The sequence below is a fragment of the Labrus bergylta genome, chromosome 10 (assembly GCF_963930695.1).
Source record: "Labrus bergylta chromosome 10, fLabBer1.1, whole genome shotgun sequence".
NCBI classification, from domain to species: Eukaryota; Metazoa; Chordata; class Actinopteri; order Labriformes; family Labridae; genus Labrus; species Labrus bergylta.
The window spans coordinates 23,639,220-23,661,098 of record NC_089204.1 but is presented as its reverse complement, the minus strand read 5'-3'; the positions used below and the strand labels follow the sequence as shown (position 1 = coordinate 23,661,098).

General features: G+C 41.0%; 1 protein-coding gene across 1 annotated transcript; it reads left to right on the top strand.

Moving 5' to 3' along the window:
* Positions 1–52: 52 nt before the first annotated feature.
* On the top strand, positions 53–14,663 carry ccar1 (cell division cycle and apoptosis regulator 1). Its single transcript, XM_020648094.3, has 26 exons — positions 53–88; positions 941–1,102; positions 1,330–1,505; positions 1,609–1,767; positions 2,030–2,062; positions 2,516–2,712; positions 2,951–3,077; positions 3,486–3,605; positions 4,270–4,462; positions 4,605–4,749; positions 5,066–5,218; positions 5,325–5,550; positions 6,750–6,863; positions 7,159–7,325; positions 8,140–8,350; positions 9,520–9,603; positions 9,774–9,962; positions 10,163–10,354; positions 10,449–10,685; positions 10,780–10,909; positions 11,196–11,284; positions 11,384–11,524; positions 11,647–11,767; positions 11,922–12,104; positions 12,512–12,717; positions 13,567–14,663. Exons 2-26 carry the CDS (start codon positions 991–993, stop codon positions 13,645–13,647), a joined length of 3,786 nt encoding a protein of 1,261 aa, XP_020503750.2. The 5' UTR covers positions 53–88; positions 941–990; the 3' UTR covers positions 13,648–14,663.
* Positions 14,664–21,879: the final 7,216 nt, after the last annotated feature.

Here is a 21,879-nt window from a genome sequence, read left to right as displayed (position 1 = left end):
TTAAATCCGGACGACCCCCCCATCAGGCACGAAGCGGTTTCTCTAACCCGCGCATGCGCAGTTGATGTCTAAACAGCAACGGACAACGGTAAGCTGTGTTGACTATGTTTTATTCAGAGACGTAAATGCGTTAGGTTTCATGTCCGTTTGATGCATAATTGAAAAACTCTCATGAAATAAATACAGGAGAGTTGCTGCCATCAGTGAATATAAGATTTAGCATCTTTAAAACCATTGACCGGTCAGTGCCATCTGTTACAGACATCCGGGCCTCCTGCACGAAGCTAACGCTGTTAGCTTCTCTGCCTTTATTACTGACGCGTAAACATGCCCAGTTTTTTAACACTTTAATAAGTTAAGTTATATTTTAATCATGTCGACAGAGTGACATCGACTTTAAGCTTTTAGCTGGCTGCTGTTAACTGAAGAAAAACATTGCTAAACGGACCTCAAATGTTAGCAGGCTGCAGCTAGCCTCTGCTAATGTTAGCGAGTCTGTCAGGCGTTTAACCTGTCGAGTCAGCAGCTCTTTATCCACAGAGCTCTGCACAAAGCAAGGGGAATGCATGAAAACTATTGATTGAAACATGACTATATGCCTGAGTGAGGCTTTTATTATAGTTTACCGATGTAAACAGCATTTAAGATTACATTTATTGTCATGTGAGCCTCTTTAAGATGTCTTTAAGAAGCCAAAGTGTAACACATCTTTTCCTCTTGACACCTTGTTTGGCTCTTTTGCAGTTTAAATGCTTCATTGTTTATCTCTCTGCTTGATTACTGTGAAATGTAATGTGTATCTGTAATGTGTGTTATCACTCATACCACAGAGTTTTATCTCTTCTAATCTTTATCTTTCTTTTAGGTTAAAAAAAGTATCACAATTAATCTGCTGGTTTTTTAACAGTCTGTCTTTGTGTGTGTGTGTGTTTGTTTTCAGTGCCAATCATCAGCCTTGTAAGCAGAGATTTCCCATCACCTGAGAGAGCGATGGCCCAATTTGGGGGACAAAAGAATCCGCCATGGGCAACTCAATTTGCAACCACAGCGGTGTCCCAGCCAGGCCACTCGGGACAGTCTCTTGACCTCAACAGTCTGCACTGTGAGTGTATCAAACAAAAAGTTCTGAGCTTCTTCGTTCCTATTGTATTGGCGGCTCAGTTTCTCAAATATTGAATGTTTAAATATTTTTATTATGTGGAATTATTATTTTCATACACCTTAATTACATTACATCATCTCCCTTATCCTGTTCTGCTCTAAGGTGTGCATTGTACCCTATTTTCTCTCGTTTCTCTTAATCTGTTGCCATAATTTCTTTGTCTGCAGCTCTTGGTGTGCAACAGTCATCTCTCCTGGGAGCCTCTCCCTCAGTGTACTCTCAGCAGTCCGCCTTGGCCGCAGTCTCGCTCAGTAACCAGTCTGCTGCAAACTATCAGCTTTCTCAGCAAACTGCTGCCTTGCAGCAGCAGGCTGCAGCAGCTGCTGCTGCAGCATTACAGCAGGTTAGTCACAGACGGGGAGATTTAAGAATAATAAATCTATTCACCCTTTCGTGGCTACATCAATAACTGTTTAATAAACTTCTATTCCTCATTTTTTTTGTAGTCCCAGATCAATTCTGCCCTCCAGCAGTATCAGCAACAACAGCAGCAGCAGCAACAACAACAACAACAACAACAACAACAGCAGCAGCAGCAGCAGCAGCAACAGCAGCAACCTCCGCAGCAACCCCCTCAACAGCAACTGTACAATGTACCTCATCAGGTGAAACACTGACTCATTTTACTTTGTGTCTTCATCTTTATAGTGATTCATATTTCTAATGAATTGTCCCTCATGTGAATGTTCTGTAAGCTTAATTCAAATACAACGTTCAAGCTACAGTGAGAGTGTTTTCTTAGTGTTATAAGAACCTGTTTCCAGTTGAAGAATAATGACATGACACACAACTGTGGACTGATGAGAAGTGTGATCTGTTGTCAAGTAAATAAATCCTCACTCTTGTTTTGTTTTTTGTTCCTCTCAGCTTCCACAGCCTCAACAGGCATTGCTCTCTCAGGTAATGTGCAAAATCAGCCGCTCACCTCATACTTTTACAGGAATACAAATATAGGGTTGTCACAAATGTGACTTTATTTACATTTCATACAAATGTATTTTTGAAACCTGTGCACATACATTTTTCATGTAAACATGTTCAGAAACCTGAAGAGGTGCTGAGAGGTAACACAACAGACTATCTGTGAAGTTGTCACATTAAAAAAAAAAACTACCCTGATGTAAATACTTCTCGTCTAGTTTATCCCAGAACAACTCTTCATGATGTTGTTTGTCCATTTCTCAAAGTAGAAGAAAAAGAAATGCCTGGAATAGTCATATCTATTTACTGAACTGTACAAACAGAAAAAAACACACATTTTTATTTGTTTCAAAAACATTTACTGATATTCTTTAGTCATGTGAACTATTGTTGTTCACAGCTAAATGTTTTTTCTCTCTTCCCAACCCTCAGCCCCCAGTTGCTCTGCCCACCAGCCTTAGTCTGTCCAACCCCCAGCAAACAGCCCAGATTACTGTATCCTATCCAACACCCCGCTCAAGCCACCAACAGCAGACGCAGCCACAGAAGCAGCGAGTTTTCACTGGAGTCGTCAACAAGCTACATGACACATTTGGCTTTGTAGATGAGGATGTCTTCTTTCAGCTAAGGTGACAACAATGGGGCCTTTTGTGGAATAAAGTTGATTTCTCTGTATGCCTTTTTTTGTATATTTTTCTCACTCTGTGCTTAAAATTGTCACTCACTTTTTATTAGGTCAGTGTTACCATGCCATTGTCATTTCCCAGGCAGCCACAACAGACAGTTTCATAGGATGCATGCACTTTTTTTGAAATATGAAACAGATCTTTCTTTGCATATAGCCAATGCTGTCTTTTATCTTTCCAGTGCTGTAAAGGGAAAGACTCCACAAGTGGGTGACAGGGTCCTAGTGGAAGCTGTGTACAACCCCAACATGCCCTTCAAGTGGAACGCCCAGCGCATCCAAACCTTACCTCAGCTAACAAATCAGTCGGTAAGGACACTCAGAGGCTGCACTATGTCATCAAGAAGGATGGAAAACACTATTTTCCAACATATATACAAACTGGGGGGGAGGGGGTTTAGTACACTTCACAGAAACGCTAGTAAAAATAAACGCCTCAAAAATAGTTTCTGGACTTTCCGTCTTTTTAATTCAGTCATTTTTATCAATTAATTTGATCTTGCAAAGTTAAACTCACTTGGAGATGGAGATAATAAGCTATCTGTTTCAAATTTTGGTTTCCCAAAGTTTTATTTTAAATACTGGACTGTTCATAGGACATTGTCTGAGGAGAAGCATCATATGTTTAAGTATTAAGAGTTATTTCTTTCTTCAGATTTGATCTTTTCCTGGGTCTCCCTGTATTTTATTGACTGTTGTGTTCTCATTCCCTTGTAGCATCAGCAGCAGCCTCAGCCTTTACCTCAAGCTTCCCCACAGCTGGGCGGCCTTTATAATGAGCCAGGGATGCAGCTGCGCTACTCAGACATGCACTCCGCTGTGGACAACAGACAAAATGTAACCCCCTAACTCTCTCTCTATGCAGTTTGTTTCTTAGCCTTTTCTTTTGTTTCCAGGCTTTCTTGCTCATCCAATTCAATACATTCATCTATTCTTAACCGCAGGTTCGACTCTTAGTTTGCTGTCTTTGCCGAATGGATAATTAAATTTTTTTTGGAAACAGTGAAACTATTCTATAGTTTAATTTAAAATTCTGAATGTGCCTTTGTTGTGGATCACAACTTTTTTGAGGATAAATGTCTTTTCTTTTTCTTCTTTTTTTACAAATTAATGACGCTTGAGCTGTTTATTTTTTTCAAAAGAGTTTCTGCACTCTTGTTTTCTTAATATATTATTGGTGATTCTTTCAGCAGGGTACATGGATAAAATATAATTTTAGTCATTAATGTTGTCTCGTGCAGGTAGTGCTGGATAAGACAGATCTGGTATTTTTTTCAATTTAAATATAGACATTACAGCTAGCCTAGTCAAAAAATAAGTGCAACCAAGACTTTGTTTCTTCATTCTGTATTTTGTAGATTAGGAAACCTAACCTCCAATATATATATTTTTCCAGCAGCAACTGACTTGTTGAATTCTTCTTGCACAGACATAAATGTAGATTTCAGCAGATCGGTTTTTAAAAATAAACTATCTCCTTTTTTTTCCATTCCTTCTCTAGAGCCAACAACAACCTCCTAATATGATGAAGACAGCCCCCAACATGCTACAGTCGCTACCTCCTCCAAACACATTCGGTGTTCCGAACCAGGCCCCCCCTCCATCTCTCCTCCAGGCCCAGCTTTCTGCTGCCTCTCTGGCCCCTCTCCTCCAAAACCCCCCACAGCCTCTGTTGCCACAGCCTCCACCCAAAGGTGAAATCTTTATCAGTGGAATTGCATTGTCGTAGTTTCCAGTAATTTGGCACAGCATTGACAAGAAAATCAAAGACTTCTTTGTGGTATATATAAGTAGGCTGAACTAGCTGTTGCTTTGCATTATTTCCCTTGTTTTTAGATGTGTTTACTGGCGGTCTGCTTCAGCCTCCAGTTAGAATGATGCCTCAACCACAGCCAGTACGAAGAATCGAGCCTCCACCTCGTTTCCCTAGTCGCAATGACCGAGGCCCTGAGCTCATCCTGAGGACTAAAGAGGAACGCAGGTGAGGTGGTGATAAATGTCACCCAAGAAGTCAGATTTTGTCAACATAGTGTATATGTTAATATGCTTTTATTTGTGGGCCTCAATTATAACTGGTCCAGATGCCCAACTGAAAGACTCTAGGCCAGCTGAATACACATCCCACTGACCTGCACGGGGCGGTTCAAATACTGCCATGAAAAATAAAAAAGCAGTAACACATAATTGATCATTTCACATCGTTTTCCAGTGATACTGGTGGTAATGGCCCAAAGAGCGATTGGCAAATGTCAACCCCTGGTTATCTACCTCTGTGTTTTTACTCTTAATTTCAACAGGGACAGAGATCGGGAGCGCAGGCGGTCACGTGAACGCTCACCCACACGGAAACGTTCCAGAGAGCGTTCTCCTAGACGTGAACGCTCACCTCGACGGCCTCGCAGGGTGGTTCCTCGCTACACGGTCCAGTTTTCGAAGTTTAGCTTAGATGGGTGAGTACAATCTTAAACATATGCCTGCAGCATCGTACTGTATCTAAAGTTGTCAGTGGTGCGTGTCAAGTGTTGTGTAAGTAAACTGTCCTCTGTGGGTTTTCAGGTCCAGCTGTGACATGATGGAGCTGAGAAGGCGCTATCAGAGCCTCTACATTCCCAGCGACTTCTTTGATGCTGTCTTCACATGGGTGGATGCCTTCCCTATGACCAGGCCCTTCCAGTTTAGTAATGCCTGTAACTTTCACATCTTGCACAAAGAGGTGGATCCTCTAGTCAAGAATACGGCCGTGCTGGACCCTCCAGATGCTAATCACACCTACAGCGCAAAGGTACAACTGTCACTATCAAATACATTGTACTAGTGTGTCTTTCATATTCAGTAAGATGCATTTTATGGTTTGAAAGTAGGGGCGGGACCAAATATTGATATGGAAATATATCGTCAACTTGATGGGTAATCCAGTTACCTATCAGCTGTTCCCAAATATCAATATTTATATTTAATTACAAATATTCTGCAATGTAAACAGATTTCCCAGCCAGTATGACCCACACTTCATTACTCCTGTCCGTGGTGCTCGTCGCATGAACGAGGGTAGTTAAATAGCTTCCAGCGCTTTATACGGAAACAAGATGAAAGGTGGAGGATGCACTTTAGTCTGCAGAGAGAGTTGTACTCACCTGCGATGGGTGAACTTCACCGGCAGTCCTCTGCAGCAATCACTGCACTTTTTTGTTCTATGGTTTTTTTTGACAAGACATTCTAGATTCTGTTATCAATACAGATGAGCCTTGTGTGGAGAGGCTTGTTAAAACCAGAAGCAATCCTTAAAACAACAGGATTAGTTCTGCCTCAGATGTCTGTGTCTGACTCTAAGTCTACCATTTAGGAGGCTGTCTCTTGAGTTCATCCCAAGTGTGAACCTAATCGGTAAAATCCGATTTTTAGCACCGTCATTTTGGAAAAATCCAACGCAGAAATAGTTATTTTTAGGGACTAACTAAAGGGATGTGTCTGTTTATAGAACTGAAACAGATAGACTGTACACCTTTTATTAAAACATTTTAAATCTTTCCAGATTCAGTAAAAAAAAAAAATTCCATTTTAACATCTGAATTCTGTGTTTTCGGTTGTGTTCCATCAGATCACAAATTTAAGTCACAGATCAGGAAATTGTGAAATTATGAAAAATGAATGTGCTTGCCTCTATTCTTAAAGAAGGTAGTCATACCCAGGCCACCCCTGCTACCCTTTGGAATCGCCCCTGCATCACAGCATTACAAACTCAACACAAAAACCCATCTGAGAATAATACATTTGCTGTAATCTATAACATCAAGTTTTGAACATGTAACATAAGCAGACGTGTGTGTATCACTGGCTGTAAGTGGAACGGGCCTGCATTTTGTGTTCAATGTATTGTCAGTTTTTTTTACTCTTAAAAGAAAAATGATTATTACCTTTTAATAAAAGGTTTAATCAAAGTTTGAAGGATTATGACTTCAACGGGGTCTCCTGATGTTACAGGTGATGCTGCTGGCTAACCCCAGTATAGAGGAGCTCTATCACAAGTCCTGTGCTCTGGCAGAGGACACCCAGGAAGTCAAAGACTCCTTCCAACATCCTGCTAGACTCATCAAGGTACTACACACACTTTTTCTGCTTGATTGATGCACGTGAGCTGACAGTGATGTAATGATCCTATTCCATTGCTGAGTTTCTACAATGTGGAAATGTCCTAACTGAGGTTGGCTTTCCTGTGGCGCCTCAGAGGTAAAATTGTTTGGACGTACTGCTGACCTTTTTATCTCTCTTTGTCTCTGCCCTCTTTTGTTCTTTTCCCGATCCTAACCATTATCCGCATTATCATTCCCCATTCCATCTAACCTATGCTACTCTGTGGCTCTCTTTGTCCCCGTCTGTCTTTCTCCTTTAGTTTTTGGTGGGAATGAGAGGTAAAGATGAGGCCATGGCCATTGGTGGTCACTGGTCTCCCTCTCTGGATGGAGCTGACCCAGAGAAGGATCCTTCTGTCCTTATAAAGACAGCCATACGCTGTTGCAAGGCCCTCACAGGCATAGACCTTAGTCTGTGCACTCAGTGGTAAGAGCTATTACTCTCATAAGTTTCTCATAGATTGTCTCTATGAGTTTTTATCTTGGATTGAAAAACTAAAATATACTGCTTACTCTTACTACTTTTATAATAAATCCAATCCTGGATATTTTCAGTGACATTTTTGTTTCCTTGTTCTATTAATAAGAAGTGTGTTATTGATTTGCTACATATCATTTACTTGTTATTGTTTATTGTGTTGTGCTACGGCCTTTTCGGCCTTTTGTGTGTTGTCGTCTTGGCTCTCTCTTTCTTTCATACTCTCTCTATATAAACACGCATATTCCATTGTGAAAAAAATCTAACGCATGGACTGTGGCTGGAAGCAGAAGCCTGGACCAGAAGACACTACCAATTCTTTGTTTTTTATTTTTCTATTTTCTTTGTTAAATATCTTACATATTTAACTGGCTTTCACTGTCCTGTGGATTCTCTCTCTCTTTGCACAACCCTAACGTAGTGCATTAAGTGTATCCTAGGTTAAGTGCAGAACACATCCATAATTGGCTGAAGCGATAATGGGGATGAATTTGGGGGAATGATTTACTTTGTGTGATTGTCTGTCAATTTTCTCAAAACGGCTGCCGTAACCTGTGACAACAGTTGGAGAGCTGCAGACTGGGTCCATATGTCTTCGCTGTGTGTTGTGTGGGAGAAGGGTCACTGTAATGATGTTTACAATCATTGAGTGAACTCTTGGGAGGGGAGTAGATGTAGAAGGCTCGCCCTAGCAAGGCTTGCCTTTTATACTGTGCCCTGACCAGAATGTTTCTTTCCAATGCACCTTCTTCCTTTGCGACAGGTATCGTTTTGCAGAGATTCGCTATCATCGGCCGGAGGAGACACACAAGGGGCGGACAGTCCCTGCTCATGTGGAGACAGTGGTTTTGTTTCTGCCGGATGTTTGGCATTGTCTTCCTACCCGCTCAGAGTGGGAGGTGCTGTCACGGCGACTCCGGGAGCAGCTGGCTGAGAAGCTGTCGGCCGAGCGAAAGGAGGCGGATGGAGAACAGGCACTGAACCGCTAATCCCTCTCTTCTCATTTCCGCTTCTCACAGGAAGGCACAGGAATTACAAAAAAACCAGACACACATCAGACACAAAGCATACCTCACCACTCACGCAGACAGACGCCAACACAGGCAGATTATTTCCCCACCAAACCTCACCTAGAATTCTTCTGTTTACACCTCCACCTGCCCCTTCTCCTCTGCTCCAACTCCTCCATTTCTCCATCAGCACATTCACCTTCCCTCACATCCAGCAGACACATACAGTGGAAGCAGTGAGACTAGGTCGGGTTGTGTAGGCCCTGATTGCATCTGATAAAGCAGCTTCCAGCTCCTTAATCACCTCATAATTGGGTGCTTTTCTGGGTGTAACAAATCATTGTAATCCTGGCATTTTATTGTGCATTATCTCAAACAATACTTGCTTAACTTGCTTTGAAATTGGGTGCTTGCAAATTGGTTTAACACTTGTCTGCCAAACTCCATGAAATAATAAGCCAGAGGTGATTATTCTTAGGCTGGAATCTGTGGATTCAGTTGCGTGTAAATAATGTGTGTGTTGTAGAAATGTGTTTTCATAATTTTCAAATCAGTTTAATAGCTTCTTATTCCAAAATGAGAACCTCCCCCAACTCCTGTTTCTTGTCTCTTCCTGTTGTTGGATTCTACATTTTCATTTGGACTATATGTAGAACTTGGTTTTTCCAGGGCAGTTGGTTGGACAGAAGGACAGATGGCCTCTATCTGATGTAGGTGTATAAAACCCATAAATGGCTATTTCCAATACCCCAGTCATAGACCATAGGGCCACCCTATCCTCACTCCGTTTGGAGACCAGCTTCAGTTGTCCTGATGTTTCCAACATCCTTTTGACACACCTCTCATTGATTTTTACCTTTTTTTTGTGTTCCACAGATTGATTGATTGGCAGCTGGGGGCATTTCTGTTGGTTTTTATAAGAGCTAGAGAGCTTCCCTGTGTATGCTTCAGTAGCAGTGGACTTAAACACAGTCGAGAGCTCACTAGGACGAGACAAAGAAAGACAGATCTGACCTTGCTTCTTGCACGGTTTATCTTTTAAGCTCACCCAGGCCAAGAGTTTTGTACTGACTGCTTTCTATCCCACTTTTCTCTCTCTCTGCCTGTCTCTATTGCAATGGTTGCCTGTCAAGGAGGAAGAGGAGAAGGATGATGATGAATCAAAGGATGTTAGCACTCCCTCTCACTGGGCTAAACTTGATCCGAAATCAATGAAGGTAAGGTTCAAGGAGATTGCCTAAACACTGAGCATTAATATTGAACTGTAACACCTTGAGAGAGAAAAAAGCTTGAATATTTCATAAGACAAAAACACCTGGAAACCCGGGGCAGCTACATTGGACCACCCAGTCATAACCTGTAGCATCTCAACCCTCCCTTTTTTTAGGTGAATGACCTGCGCAAAGAGCTCGATTGCCGCTCTCTAAGCTCTAAGGGGTTAAAGTCACAGCTCATCGCTCGCCTTACCAAGCAGCTGAAGGTGGAGGAGCAGATGGAAGAGTCCAAGGAGCCGGAGAAGCCAGAGATCAAAGTTCCCGAGGAGGAGGAGCCATCTCGTGCAGAGGAAGACAGAGAGGTTCAGAGACTTTATGATACACATACATCAATAATAATGATATGAGAGGCTTGAGTTATTGTATTTAAGTATGTTCTATTGTGACACTAAAGACTTTTATTCCAAAGAGTATTTTCAATGTTACACATATTTTTACAGGAAAAGGATTAAAATGATAATGTCCTAAGTGTTCCTTTTACTGAAGTGATGTTCTGTCTTAGGAGGAGGAAAAGAAGAGGCAGGAAGAGCTTGAGCGCCAGCGGAGGGAAAGGCGCTACATTCTCCCTGATGAGCCAACCATCATTGTACATCCCAACTGGGCAGCGAAAAATGGCAAATTTGACTGCAGTGTCATGTCTTTGAGTGTGCTGCTGGACTACAGACTGGAAGATAACAAGGAGCATTCGTTTGAGGTTAGAAAAAACTGAAAGCAGCAAATAAAGGAAGGCTACACTGCACATTAACTAAGGTAGTCAACTGACTGCTAATATCTTTTTCTCCGACCAGGTTTCTCTATTTGCTGAGCTGTTTAATGAGATGCTACAGAGAGACTTTGGCTACCGCATTTACAAAGCCTTCGCTGCGTTTCCTTCCAAAGACGAGAAGAAGGAAAAAGAGAAGAAGGCCAAAAAGGAGGCAGAAAAGAAGGAGGCAGAAAAGCGTGAAACAAAGAAGGAAAAAGAAGAGGAGAATGAAGAACCAGCTGTGAAGAAGACCAAAGAGGATGAGGAAGAGAAGAAGAAGGCAAGCCACTCAAACCGACCTCATATTTGAAGTTTGTTCACCTCGTAAGCGATGTTTTGTTGTTGATAGTTATGTGATAATTGTTTTTAACCAGGGTGATGAAAAGACTGTGAAGAAAGAGTCGTCTCGAGATGAGGACGAGAATGAAGATGATAGCAGCACAGCCAATGCTGAGGAGTATGACCCCATGGAGGCAGAAGATGCAGATGACGATGAGGAGGATGGTACTAATATTTCTATTTCTCTATTAACTAAACCTTAATAGATGATTTTTTAAATTTCCAGAAAACGATTGGGTCAAGGATGAGAAATCATGCACCACGCTGAGTTTGTGATGGAAAACATTTCCACTGTTTCTGAGGCCTTTTTTTAAACCTGGAATATTTACATATTTACAATATATACATTATTCTTGTATTAAAACTCATTAAAAGCTCAATTAATATATAATAATAAAATATGTTGTATCTCTTAGCCTTGTTCTCACTTTCCCATCTTGATATTTCTCAGACAAAGATGATGACGACTCCAATGACAGAGACAGGAAAGACCGCAAGGATGACCGCAAGTCTTCAAAGGAGAGGTCCTCAAAGGACAAGGTTTGTTGTTGTTATTATTGTCATGTTGAAATGCAGTGATGCCGTTTTTTTTTTTTTACCGTGCTCAAAATATTAATTTGGCTGTTCACCTTACTTTAGGAGAAGAAGCAGATGGTCACACACAACAAGGATCTGCTGATGGCATTTGTCTACTTTGACCAGAGCCACTGTGGCTATTTGCTGGAGAGAGACCTGGAGGAGATTTTGTACACACTGGGACTCCATCTTTCTCGTGCTCAGGTGAACAAACCCATAATCATGTTTCTGGAGCTGTGAATCCCAGACTCTTTGTTGCGTTCACATGAATTACTCTTAGGCAGTCTGATAACATGTGATGATGTTTTTTTTTTGTCTGTTTCCAGATTAAGAAGCTGTTGAACAAACCGGTGATCAGAGAATCTTGTTACTACCGTAAACTGACAGACCGGGGGAAAGACGAACCCATCCCCTCCTTGAATGAAGCCCAGATAGAGAACCTCACTGGTGAGCTTATATGGATGTTTTGGTTTGTTTAAGTGTTATACGGTCTACTAGGAACCCATTTTGTTTAACTATGAAGAAACATACAGTGGACAACTGCTGTAGGAAAATTAAAGGAAAAAAAATGTATTAATATCTTTTTCACTGTACTTGTCAGGTAACCGGGGACTACTTGCTGCTTCTAAAGCTCATTCTCAGTTAGAGACCAGTGAGACCAGTAATCTGATGGTTTATAACGGGGCCTTGGTCGACATCGGCAGCATGCTGCAGAAACTGGAGAAGAGTGAAAAGTCGAGAGAAGAGATAGAACAGAAGCTCATGGTGCAGGATGCCAAAATGGGTAACATTTCATTATTGTGTTCTAATTTTTTAAATAATTTCATGATGTCATCGATGCAAGCTACACTCTGTGTCAGAAGTCCAGCTGGACAATGATCTGACTCAATTTGAGTTTTGCTATAACAAAGTCTCTTCAGTCTCTGTTCATTGAGAACTCCTCCTTGGAATTCTGTCGACACAAAGACTGGCACAATGCGAACGACTCCCACGTTCAATCTGTACATTTTGTTTTCCAAGTGACTCCTTTTTACTGCAACTCTTATTTCAAAATGTTTGAAACCCCATGTCTTCTTGTTTCTCAACTACTTTTAAGTTTAAGGAGCTTATGAGTGTGTTCTGACTTGAAGTTTCTTCTTGACTGTTTTCCTGCCTGCCATGTAATCGTCATTGTGTAATGTTTCATTCCAGATGAAGATGCAAAGGTTAAAGCACAGTTAGAACAAGCCAATAAATCCTTGTCCAAGGAGCTGGAGGATGTGAAGCGCAGTCTGAGCCACACTGAGGAGACTCTGAAGTCGGTGGAGGACCAGAAGACGACCTACCATGACCACCTTAGCAGGACATCCAGCACTTTGATGTCCACCGTCAAAGGCCTAATGGCACTGCTAAAAAAGGTGCAACATTTTTAAAAGCATGACATTTCTCTTGATCTATTGTTTTTTTTTTTCATTAATACAAGAAGTTAGCTCACATTGCCTTTTCAGAAATGGGAGACATAAATATCTGGTTTCATCTAAATGTTGATGTGATGGTTTGTTTTAAACATTTAACGTAGTTTCATTTAGACACGAACACATTAACTGAAACATCTATGTACTCACAATATTTCAGAGGGGGAGTAGGCAGAGACAGATAACTCCAACAAGTTGCAATGATGTGATTGGTCAGCAGGCTGCAGCACAGTTGGATTTTTAAACAAAATTAGATAATCAGTCAGTGCTGCTTCTAATAGTGAGACTTCTGATTCTGAAGGGTCACTAACAGAACTGTATGTAAACAGTTCAACAGGATTGTAATTCTTTCATATTTCCATAAGGGACCATGAATTCAATGTTGAACATTATCGCATTGATCTTAGAAGAATGTCCAGGACTCGTGTTTTATCTCTTTCTGTCCTTGCATGTTTGATCATTTTCTCGTGCAGACTAATATGACTGTTCAGACTGCTGTCCTGTTGAAAGTCATAAAGCAAATGAACCACATCTGACCTAGTTAAACAGCAGTCATTACTTTAATGCCAGGGTTGTCATAAATGCAGAGACCCTTGGGAAGCTTTGGGGATTAAATCTCAGCAGCACAACGCCCTCTAGTGTCTTACAAAACTCATAGCAGCCTTTCAAGAATGCAGCAGAAGCCCCTGAAGTAAAAGACATGTTGTCCCTTTATGATTCTGTCTTTTTAAGATGAATGTGGTCTTGCATTAAGAAGGTCTTTGTTCATCGATTGCTCTCTTTTCTCTTCAGGATCAGGAGGTCGATGAGTCTGCTGATGAAGTCTGTGGGGGTCACATACAGACGTCTCAAACAAACGGCGCTGATGAATGAAAGACACGTTTGTTCTAACTGAAGCTAAACTGTAACGGTGATTATCTTAAGAATTGTAAATATTCACTAAACAAGCTTAATTTGACTTTGTTTTTTGTTTTTTTGGACCTATTGTTTCCCAATAACATGTTTAAATTAAAAATGATTAGTTCTCTTGTGTTAACTTTACTTTAGTCTCCGACTCTCTGTTTACAATCGTTTGGTTTTTTTTCTGAGCGATTAATTTTGTACGAAACGAAGAATAGCTGTGACAACGCTTTGAAATGCTTATGTTCATAGTTAAGAGTGGGTTGTGTTCAGTTGCTCACCTTTTTTTTCGTTGGTTAAGTCGGTCATGGCCAAAAGAAACGCCGCCATGTAGATTGAAATGCCATTATTTCTGATTTGATTTTTCTTGTTTGAGATTTTAGTTTTTCTAATGAGCAATAATGATGCTATTTATGTGCAAGGAGGATGCATTAAACACTATATTAAAAAAAAGAAACTCATCTTGGTTTGAGAGGGTCGAAGGGGGCTTGATGTAAAGATATAATTTCCTGCAAGTTGTCCCAATCTGCTGTTTAGACATGGTCGTTTAAAAACAAAACAATTTAATTCAGAAACAAGATTTCTTCTGATTTATACAGTTTCCTGTTTGTTTGTTTTTTTCAAACTCATGGCTATGCATGGATCCTGCCTCTCTTGGACCTTCTTACTGTCTGCATCTCCTGACTGTGTCCCCTGAATGCTGCACCGCCATTAACAGTTTACATGTTTACTGTGACAAGCAGCTCTCTTTGTTTTCTGACAAAGAAAACCACACACGAACCAAAAGAAAAGCTCAATGAATGTGTGCTCTGCAAAGACATGAACATTTTAAAGTCCATCTCTGAACTGTGTGCGTTGGTTTGGGTTTGTGGTAGACAAACGGCACAATTACATTCAAATGTGCTCCAAAGCAGGCGGTTTTATTTTTCTATTGGAAATGTACTCTGACTGTCTTGTGCAAGAGTAAAGTAGTCCATTTTAACACTCAATGGTGTCTGCATTTTTCCACCTGCTCGATGTTGTGATTTGCTCCTGTTTTTGAAAAGGTGTCTGCTGTGAACACGACATATAAATAAGTCCACAGACAAATAAAAAAAAGAGCAGATTTAAATGAAGAAAATAACGTTTGAGAAGCTGGACAAGACTAATGTCACTTCATGGGATCGATGGTGTTTTTCTATCTAAAAGAGAAGCTCACAATCTCTATATCTAGAAGCAGCATTTCACTTTGCCCACACACTTCCATCACACTCCTCACTTTGTGTCCAGCATAACAGCTTCTCTACTAAAAACTGTTATAACCTTTAAAGTCAAAGTCAGCATATAAATAAGTTTGAAACGTTGCAGTCTTCAAGCTGTTTAAGTAAATTGAATAACTTCAGAAGCCTGAAGCGGGCATTTGCCTCCTTATGTCGTCTTTAATCCATTTTCCTGTGATAACGAGTATGTTGTGGAAATCTGGTAGTTTTCTGGGGATCCAGCTTTAGACCTTTAGCTCTCAGCATTCAAGATCATTGCTGTGACTTTCAGAGAGGATGGATGACTGAACTGTCTGTGTGAATGAACTCATGGACGTTACTTGATCTGACATTTTCAGCTTAAATCAGTTATTCAAGCTGACATTGAAACCCCTGATCTCTGATGAACAGAAAAAGAGGAAAACAAACTTGTGATTATGATTACCTAATGGGGAGATAGTAAAGCCTGTTTTCTCAAAATAAAATAAAATATGACTTTGAACAAATTACAAGCATAGACATTCTTGTCTTCAATAAATCACTGTAGGCCGAACTTTTTCCTCCTTTTTATTGATGTTATTTATTTATGTAGTGCCTCCTATAAGAACTGTCGAAACCTCTTCATCACTTTATGGGAAGCACAGTTTCATTCATTTTAGAGGAACTTCCTGCCATTAATCTGAAACAGTTTCCCCTGTGGCTGTAAAGCGAGAGTAATGGGAGTGAGCGGACACAGTTTGGTTGAGGAATATTATTTATGCAGCAGATCGTCGTTGAGTTTGTCTGAGGGGCAGGGAGGTTTGTGCTTCTTTTGTAGACCGTTTACCTTTGAAGCTTTGGTTTCCTGGCGTGTCTCTTTTATGTCTCTGAGCGGCTGGACTTCTGTGACCTCCTGTTGATGTAATTCTAGGTTTGTTTCCTCTCCCGCCACTCCCTTCAGGAGCAAACACTTTCCTTTACACTTCCTCTTTTCACACGCAGTACCACAGACTAGTTTTGATTAATGATCAATTATTGTTTGGTCAAAGAGATGGAAAAACAACAACTACAAACTGCATGAACAGAGTGTTCAGGTTCTTTATTGAGTATAGTTGTTTGACTATTTTATAATTTAACCCCGTGGCTTTAATGCGTTCTTATCGGAGGGGGTCATTTCATTTTATAGTCATCATTTTGGGCCTGCATCTTTCTTATACTATGCCTGATTGTATGCAACAATAATATTACAGAAAAGCAATTCTTTGTTTGTTTTTTATCAGACCGACCGAGCACAACAAACCAAACATGACAAAAACAATAAAAGATGTTACGGTATCCAGTAGGAACATGAGTGAGGGACACTGGAGCGCGGAGAAGAGGCCTTAAGGGAATGCAGCTCAAACGCAGACAGGATTGATTCTGCACAACAAAGCATAGTTAAATAAAAAGATTGCAGTACATTCAAACATACTGTCATCAAATTTAAGATTAGGATGATTAAAGATGAATTGCCTGAGAAGTAAGACCTGAGCACAAAACAACAGGTAGAAATGTCCTCCAGGGGACTACTTTGTTAAGTGAGTACATGTCAGAGCCCGTACTTCTTCACTTTTACTTCAGTGAAAAGCTCGAGTCAGTAATTCTACATTGACCTTTTTTTTTTTTAAAGAAGTATCTTTACTTCGTTGTAAGTGATTTACATGCTTACTTTTGCTACCGCTTGTCTTCAATAATCTCAAAACAAGTCTCAATCTAATCGTTTAAAGCTCATTGCTTAGTCAGGAAACACCTTTCTGCCTTGATTTATTTCATGTATATTCTTATTTCAGAGCTTCCCTGTCTCTTTCCAGCAGCTCGTCTATGTCACTTCCTAGAGAACAATGACTGCGTGTTACCCAGTACTTTGGTTATGTCCCTGCTTTTGTCCTGGTGTCGAGCTGTGAATGCTCGACAAACAAACCTCATTTGTCCCCTAAGGAAACCACGCGCACATTCCTCCTCCACCCTCAAACTCCTGGGTGATGCTTTGGAGGTGCCCGCATACGCATACGCATGCAGATGTGATGGTTGAAATTAGACCCCGCCGCAGAGAGCAGGGCAGGTAACCCCACTCCCAGACTGCAACAGAAGGCTTTTGTGGCCACTTCCCCGCCCCTCCTCTTCAAACCCCCTTCAGTCCCTGCTATCAAAGAGCGGCTGCACTCACAGGCCGGTCTGCTGACAATCAGGCCGTTTCAATGCAGGGTTGCAGTTTCCAGGGGAGGGGGGCAGACAGGGTCAGAAACGAGGAGTTTGCTTTAGTGACTGCTCACGTTTCCGTTTTTCTCTCCCTCTGCTGATCCTCGCTTTTCATGTAAATCAGGCCGCTGGAGTCTTTGGGTGTGGTTATGGAGCCTGTGCAGATGTAGCATGATGTTACACAGCTCTCATTGTTAGTTTAACTAATTCCTTCTTTTTCTTCACACTTGTTGATTTGTTTCAAATCTCCCCTCTCCCTTGTCGACACTTTGGCAAACCACTCCTTTTCCATTCACACCCTCCTTTCTATGTGCATGTCAAAAGTTCAGAGTCGTAGTTATCATGACAATAGCAGCCGCCCCGCTTCACACACACACAGACTATAGAGCCCCTTTTCAAAACCTGTCAGGAGTCAGTGTTTGTTAGCTCTCTGCATTGTTCCCGGACTGTTCTGCCTCTAATGGTTACATGATAAGACACAAACAGAGGTCTCAGCAAAAATGAAGCCAAACAGAACTACTGGTCATAAAAGCTGTGTCACTTCATTGCGTCAGAAAATTCACATTATTACTTCAGAAATCAAATGAACATTGAGTCACTGAACTCCAGCTGTGTCCTTTAGCATCACAGCGGTGCCTGAAGTTGCTGAACTTTCTTTCACCTCTGAAACTGTGCAAGATTGATGCTTTGCTCATTGTTATCTGGCTGACTTGTGCAGTATAGAATTAAACTTTACCGGGGAGATGAAATGTGATAGAGATTAACATTCAGGCGACAAATGACCCAGCTTCCCTCACATGTCCGTCTGAAATTTGCCAGAAATCCCTCTGACCACCGAAGTCAAACAAACCAGTCGACCGCCCTCTTAACGTGTTGTTTGATATTTCAGGTAATTGATACATGAGAGGCTGCATTGAGCAGATCTGCAGTCTGCATGGGCCCCAGCTGGAGTAAAGTAAGAGAGAGTGGGGGCCCTGTTCAGCCGGAGCTGCAGGAACCAGGCTTCCTCGGGAGCGGCGCAAGCAAAGTGGTGTAGTTGTTGAGGAAACGATCCCCCTCTAAAAGGACTTTCCCTGGGAATACTGGGTTACAGTGTGAGAAAGTTCCACACTTGTTTTTGACAGCGAGTCTCTGGGGCGTCTCCATGAGATCGCCTCACCTCTGTGGCATGTAGACCGCTGTCCTATACGACCTCGAGGACCACCGGAGACAGTCCACTACACTACTGTATCATCCCTTATGACAGGCACTTACAAGGTTGTTAAATCATACGGCCCTTTAATGCAACTGTACACCGAATCGCATCAATTTGAAGCAAGTTTCACATTTCAGCAGTTAACAATAGTCACACAAAGCGCAGCATTCATCTGAGCTTAGCATCCACACTACGGGGGGAAAGAAGACGTTCTCTAATTGCCACTGCATGCTGCCCTGAAGGAAACTCTGTCACTCAATAACATAATAATACAGTGGGAACCTACGACTGCCAGTGCCAGCTTGTTAATTTGGAAAAAACAAACATTTCCTTTTGTAAAATTGCAGAGTTGGCTTCGACACGGTGCGGTGCATGCAAACATGGGTCGAAGCATCTGTGCAGGGACAGTGTGGGTGTAAGTGTTGTTGCTTGGTAAACACAGGAAACGTTCCAATTCAGGTCCGAAGGTACTCAACCAGCAATCAGACGAAATAACTGCAGTCGTGCAGGTCAGCAGGCCAAGAACCCAAACTCGTTGAAATACGGCGAGGAGTCCAGGCTTGATTTATGATTTGATTCTCCTCCTCTGTCTGGGAGCAATGTAAAATTTTCACATCATATGTTCATGTCTCATTAAAGGCCCAAACTGAGTCTGTATACTTACAAGTCCTTATATGAGCATATTATTGGCCCTCATCTCTAACGATAACTTTGTCCTGGTAACACGCTCACAGGAAATGAAACTTTGAGCATATTTTACAGTTTTTCAGAAGAAAATTCTGCTGATGTTTTTCTCTTTTTTTATTTTATTTTTAACAACAGATAAGTCAAACAAATAAGTTACTGTATATATCAAAAGCGAAATATAAACTAATCTCAAGTCTCGGTCTCACGTCGTGTTGCTCAGTGTTAACGTCTTCTGTGGAAGGAAGGTGTTTCCTCATTACTGCAATTCTAGTAAATAATGTTTGGACTCAGCTTCTCATCTGTTTCGGTTTTGAGTTGTGATTTTTCATTACTTTGTAAATAAATTATTCACTTTTGCCAACACTGTGTTCCCTCCTTCTTTTCCCCTGGGCTGTTCTGTCATGGTTACCCCTCACATCCTCTAAACAATTTGAAGGAATGAAAGTAACGGTAATAAGGAAATGGAGACGTCTTTTTTTTTAATCAATCTTATAAAACATATTCTTTCCTCTTTTTTTCCTGTTTTTAGCACCGCCTGCTCCGGAGGGAAACATCTGTCTCTTCTGAGATCAGATAACATGTCCCCAGTACAAGGTGACGGTCACTGTCTTTGTAAAGCCTCCTCTCTGTCTCCAGCTCTCTTTCTCTGATCTCTACAACACGTCCTCAAGTCACAGTCAGCCATTCCCTGCATACTTCTCCTTAAAGCTTGATGGAAACAGTGGACACTTGCTCTTCTTTCATATCTTCTGTGTATGCGTGCATGTATATCTGTGTTTTATAATACACGTGTTTTACTTGATGTCTCTTTCTGTAGCTTGATGACAGGAGGTCATTTTTCCTCAGCAGTGCCGGTCACTAATGAAGCTCATATGCTTTGATGTCATGTAACCATGGAGGCTTTACGCTCTGCTTCTTCAGTTCAAAGCTCCAGTCTTTTACGTCCCAGTTTAATACAGTTATTGGCTGCCTACATGTTTATAGTGACAGGTGACACAACACAGACTGCAGTAAGCCTGGTTCCTCCTGAAGTCTGCCAATCACTTGATGGCGTCCAATTGAAGCAGCACTTAGGGAATAGTTCAAAAGCCAGAACCTGGCCCAAGAGTTCAAAAACATTGGAGCCCTATCTTGCTTGTTCGGTGGAAATTTTAAATTAGATACAGGGATAAGTTGTAGTAGTTGTCATGTAATGTACAGATGTCATTAGGTTTATTCACTGTTATGTCAGTCAGACCTGACAGAGTTCAGTTGTTATTAGAACACCAAGTACAGCTTGGCGAGTGTCAACTGTTCTTCCTGATATCTGCAAGGATGTTTGGTAGACTTATTGTCTGCTCCAGTGTTATAGACGTCACAGTTTAGTCTAGGTGGGTCAATGTGACACGACCCTGATAATGATAAAGTCTTTTTGGATATATGCGATGCCTTCCGAGAAGTTCGGCAGATGTGATTGAGCAAGACACGAGTACAGAAGTGTGATGTTGAATCATGTCTCCTCGACGAGTATTCATCTGATGTATAAACTTTCATCAACGTAAGCCATCTGAGTCAACGGAGTCTTATTGTGTGGAGTCAAGTCTTAGTAATTTCTTCAACAGTCAATAAAGTGAAGCAGAGGTAATTCTGAAAATACTTTGACGACATAGATTGTCATATCCCACGTTCAGTAACAACACAGGAGCGCCATGTGGCTGTTCAACGTGAGTCCGGTTGTGTCGGAGGTTTCTGCCTGTCAAAGGAAGTTTTTCTCTTTGCCACCTTGACTTTGTTAAATGTTGCTGAGTGCTGTGCTCATGGTGGATTAATGTTGAGCATTTTAAATAGTATCAGAAAGAGTATAGACATTTTCTTTTTGTAGTGTCTTGACATGTTTGTTATGAATTGACGCTCTACAAATAAATATTGATTGATGGTCTGACCTGAAAACACAGGTTCACAATATCAACATAAAGTGCATAAAGTACAATATTAGTCATTTTCCTTTCGATTTGATGTAGACAATGAGGACTTTTCAAACATTAGAGCTTTTAGATGTTAATTTAAATGCCTACAGTCTTGAAATAAAGATAATGATGATCTTACAGATCACTGATTTTTGAGTGGGTAAAGTTTAATGTCGCTTTAATAACTTAATCTTTCATTTGAGAAAATAGTAAAAAAAATGCATGTCTCAGTTTCCCGGTATCCTAACTTTTGATTGCTTGTTGTCGCACGTCTAAAGAAACTAAGTTTTTGTGACGTTATGTCGAAAAAATGCTGCAAACATTCAAGTTGAGCGCTTACTCTTTCAGGATTGAAACATCTCTAAGGAGGGCAGATGCTCCATGACTAAAGTGCAAAATGAACTAACTCTACAACTACTTACTGGATTTACATGACATCCTTGCATGATAATGCTCCTCAATCAGTTGATTTACATTTGTTATTGTTCCCTTCTCATGAACTGTCAGGTGAAATATGCAAAATGTCTGATACTGCCATGACCAAATAAATGCAAAACACATCACTGCCATGAATCTGTTCTTGCCTTGGTAGCAGCTTGATGGCACAAAGAAACTCACAAGGCTTTTTAAGTAGATTAAGTCAATTATTTTATCACTACTTTTCATAAATGTAGAACATTGTGTCTTCAGGAAACATTAACCAACCCTATATCTTCAGTTTTGTGTATTCAGTCACTATTTAAGGCTGTGAGAAATCTATCACACAGGAGCACAGAGAGCTACTTGTACTAAAACACAGTGTTATGGCTTTAGGGAGGTCAGTGTTTGATGAGACTTGTTTGCACCTGTGAACTCCTCGGTGTGTACGAGGATAGATCACCAAACGAAGAAAGTTTTGAAGAAAGAGGAGACTGAACCAACC

What these genes read in the sequence shown, in the direction of transcription:
- ccar1 (XM_020648094.3), top strand. Translation starts at nt 991, where the DNA reads ATGGCCCAATTTGGGGGACAAAAGAATCCGCCATGGGCAACTCAATTT. An exon ending in AGGACTAAAGAGGAACGCAG is followed by an intron (nt 4,750 to 5,065) that starts GTGAGGTGGTGA and finishes TAATTTCAACAG; the next exon opens with GGACAGAGATCGGGAGCGCA. An exon ending in ATGAGGAAGAGAAGAAGAAG is followed by an intron (nt 10,686 to 10,779) that starts GCAAGCCACTCA and finishes GTTTTTAACCAG; the next exon opens with GGTGATGAAAAGACTGTGAA.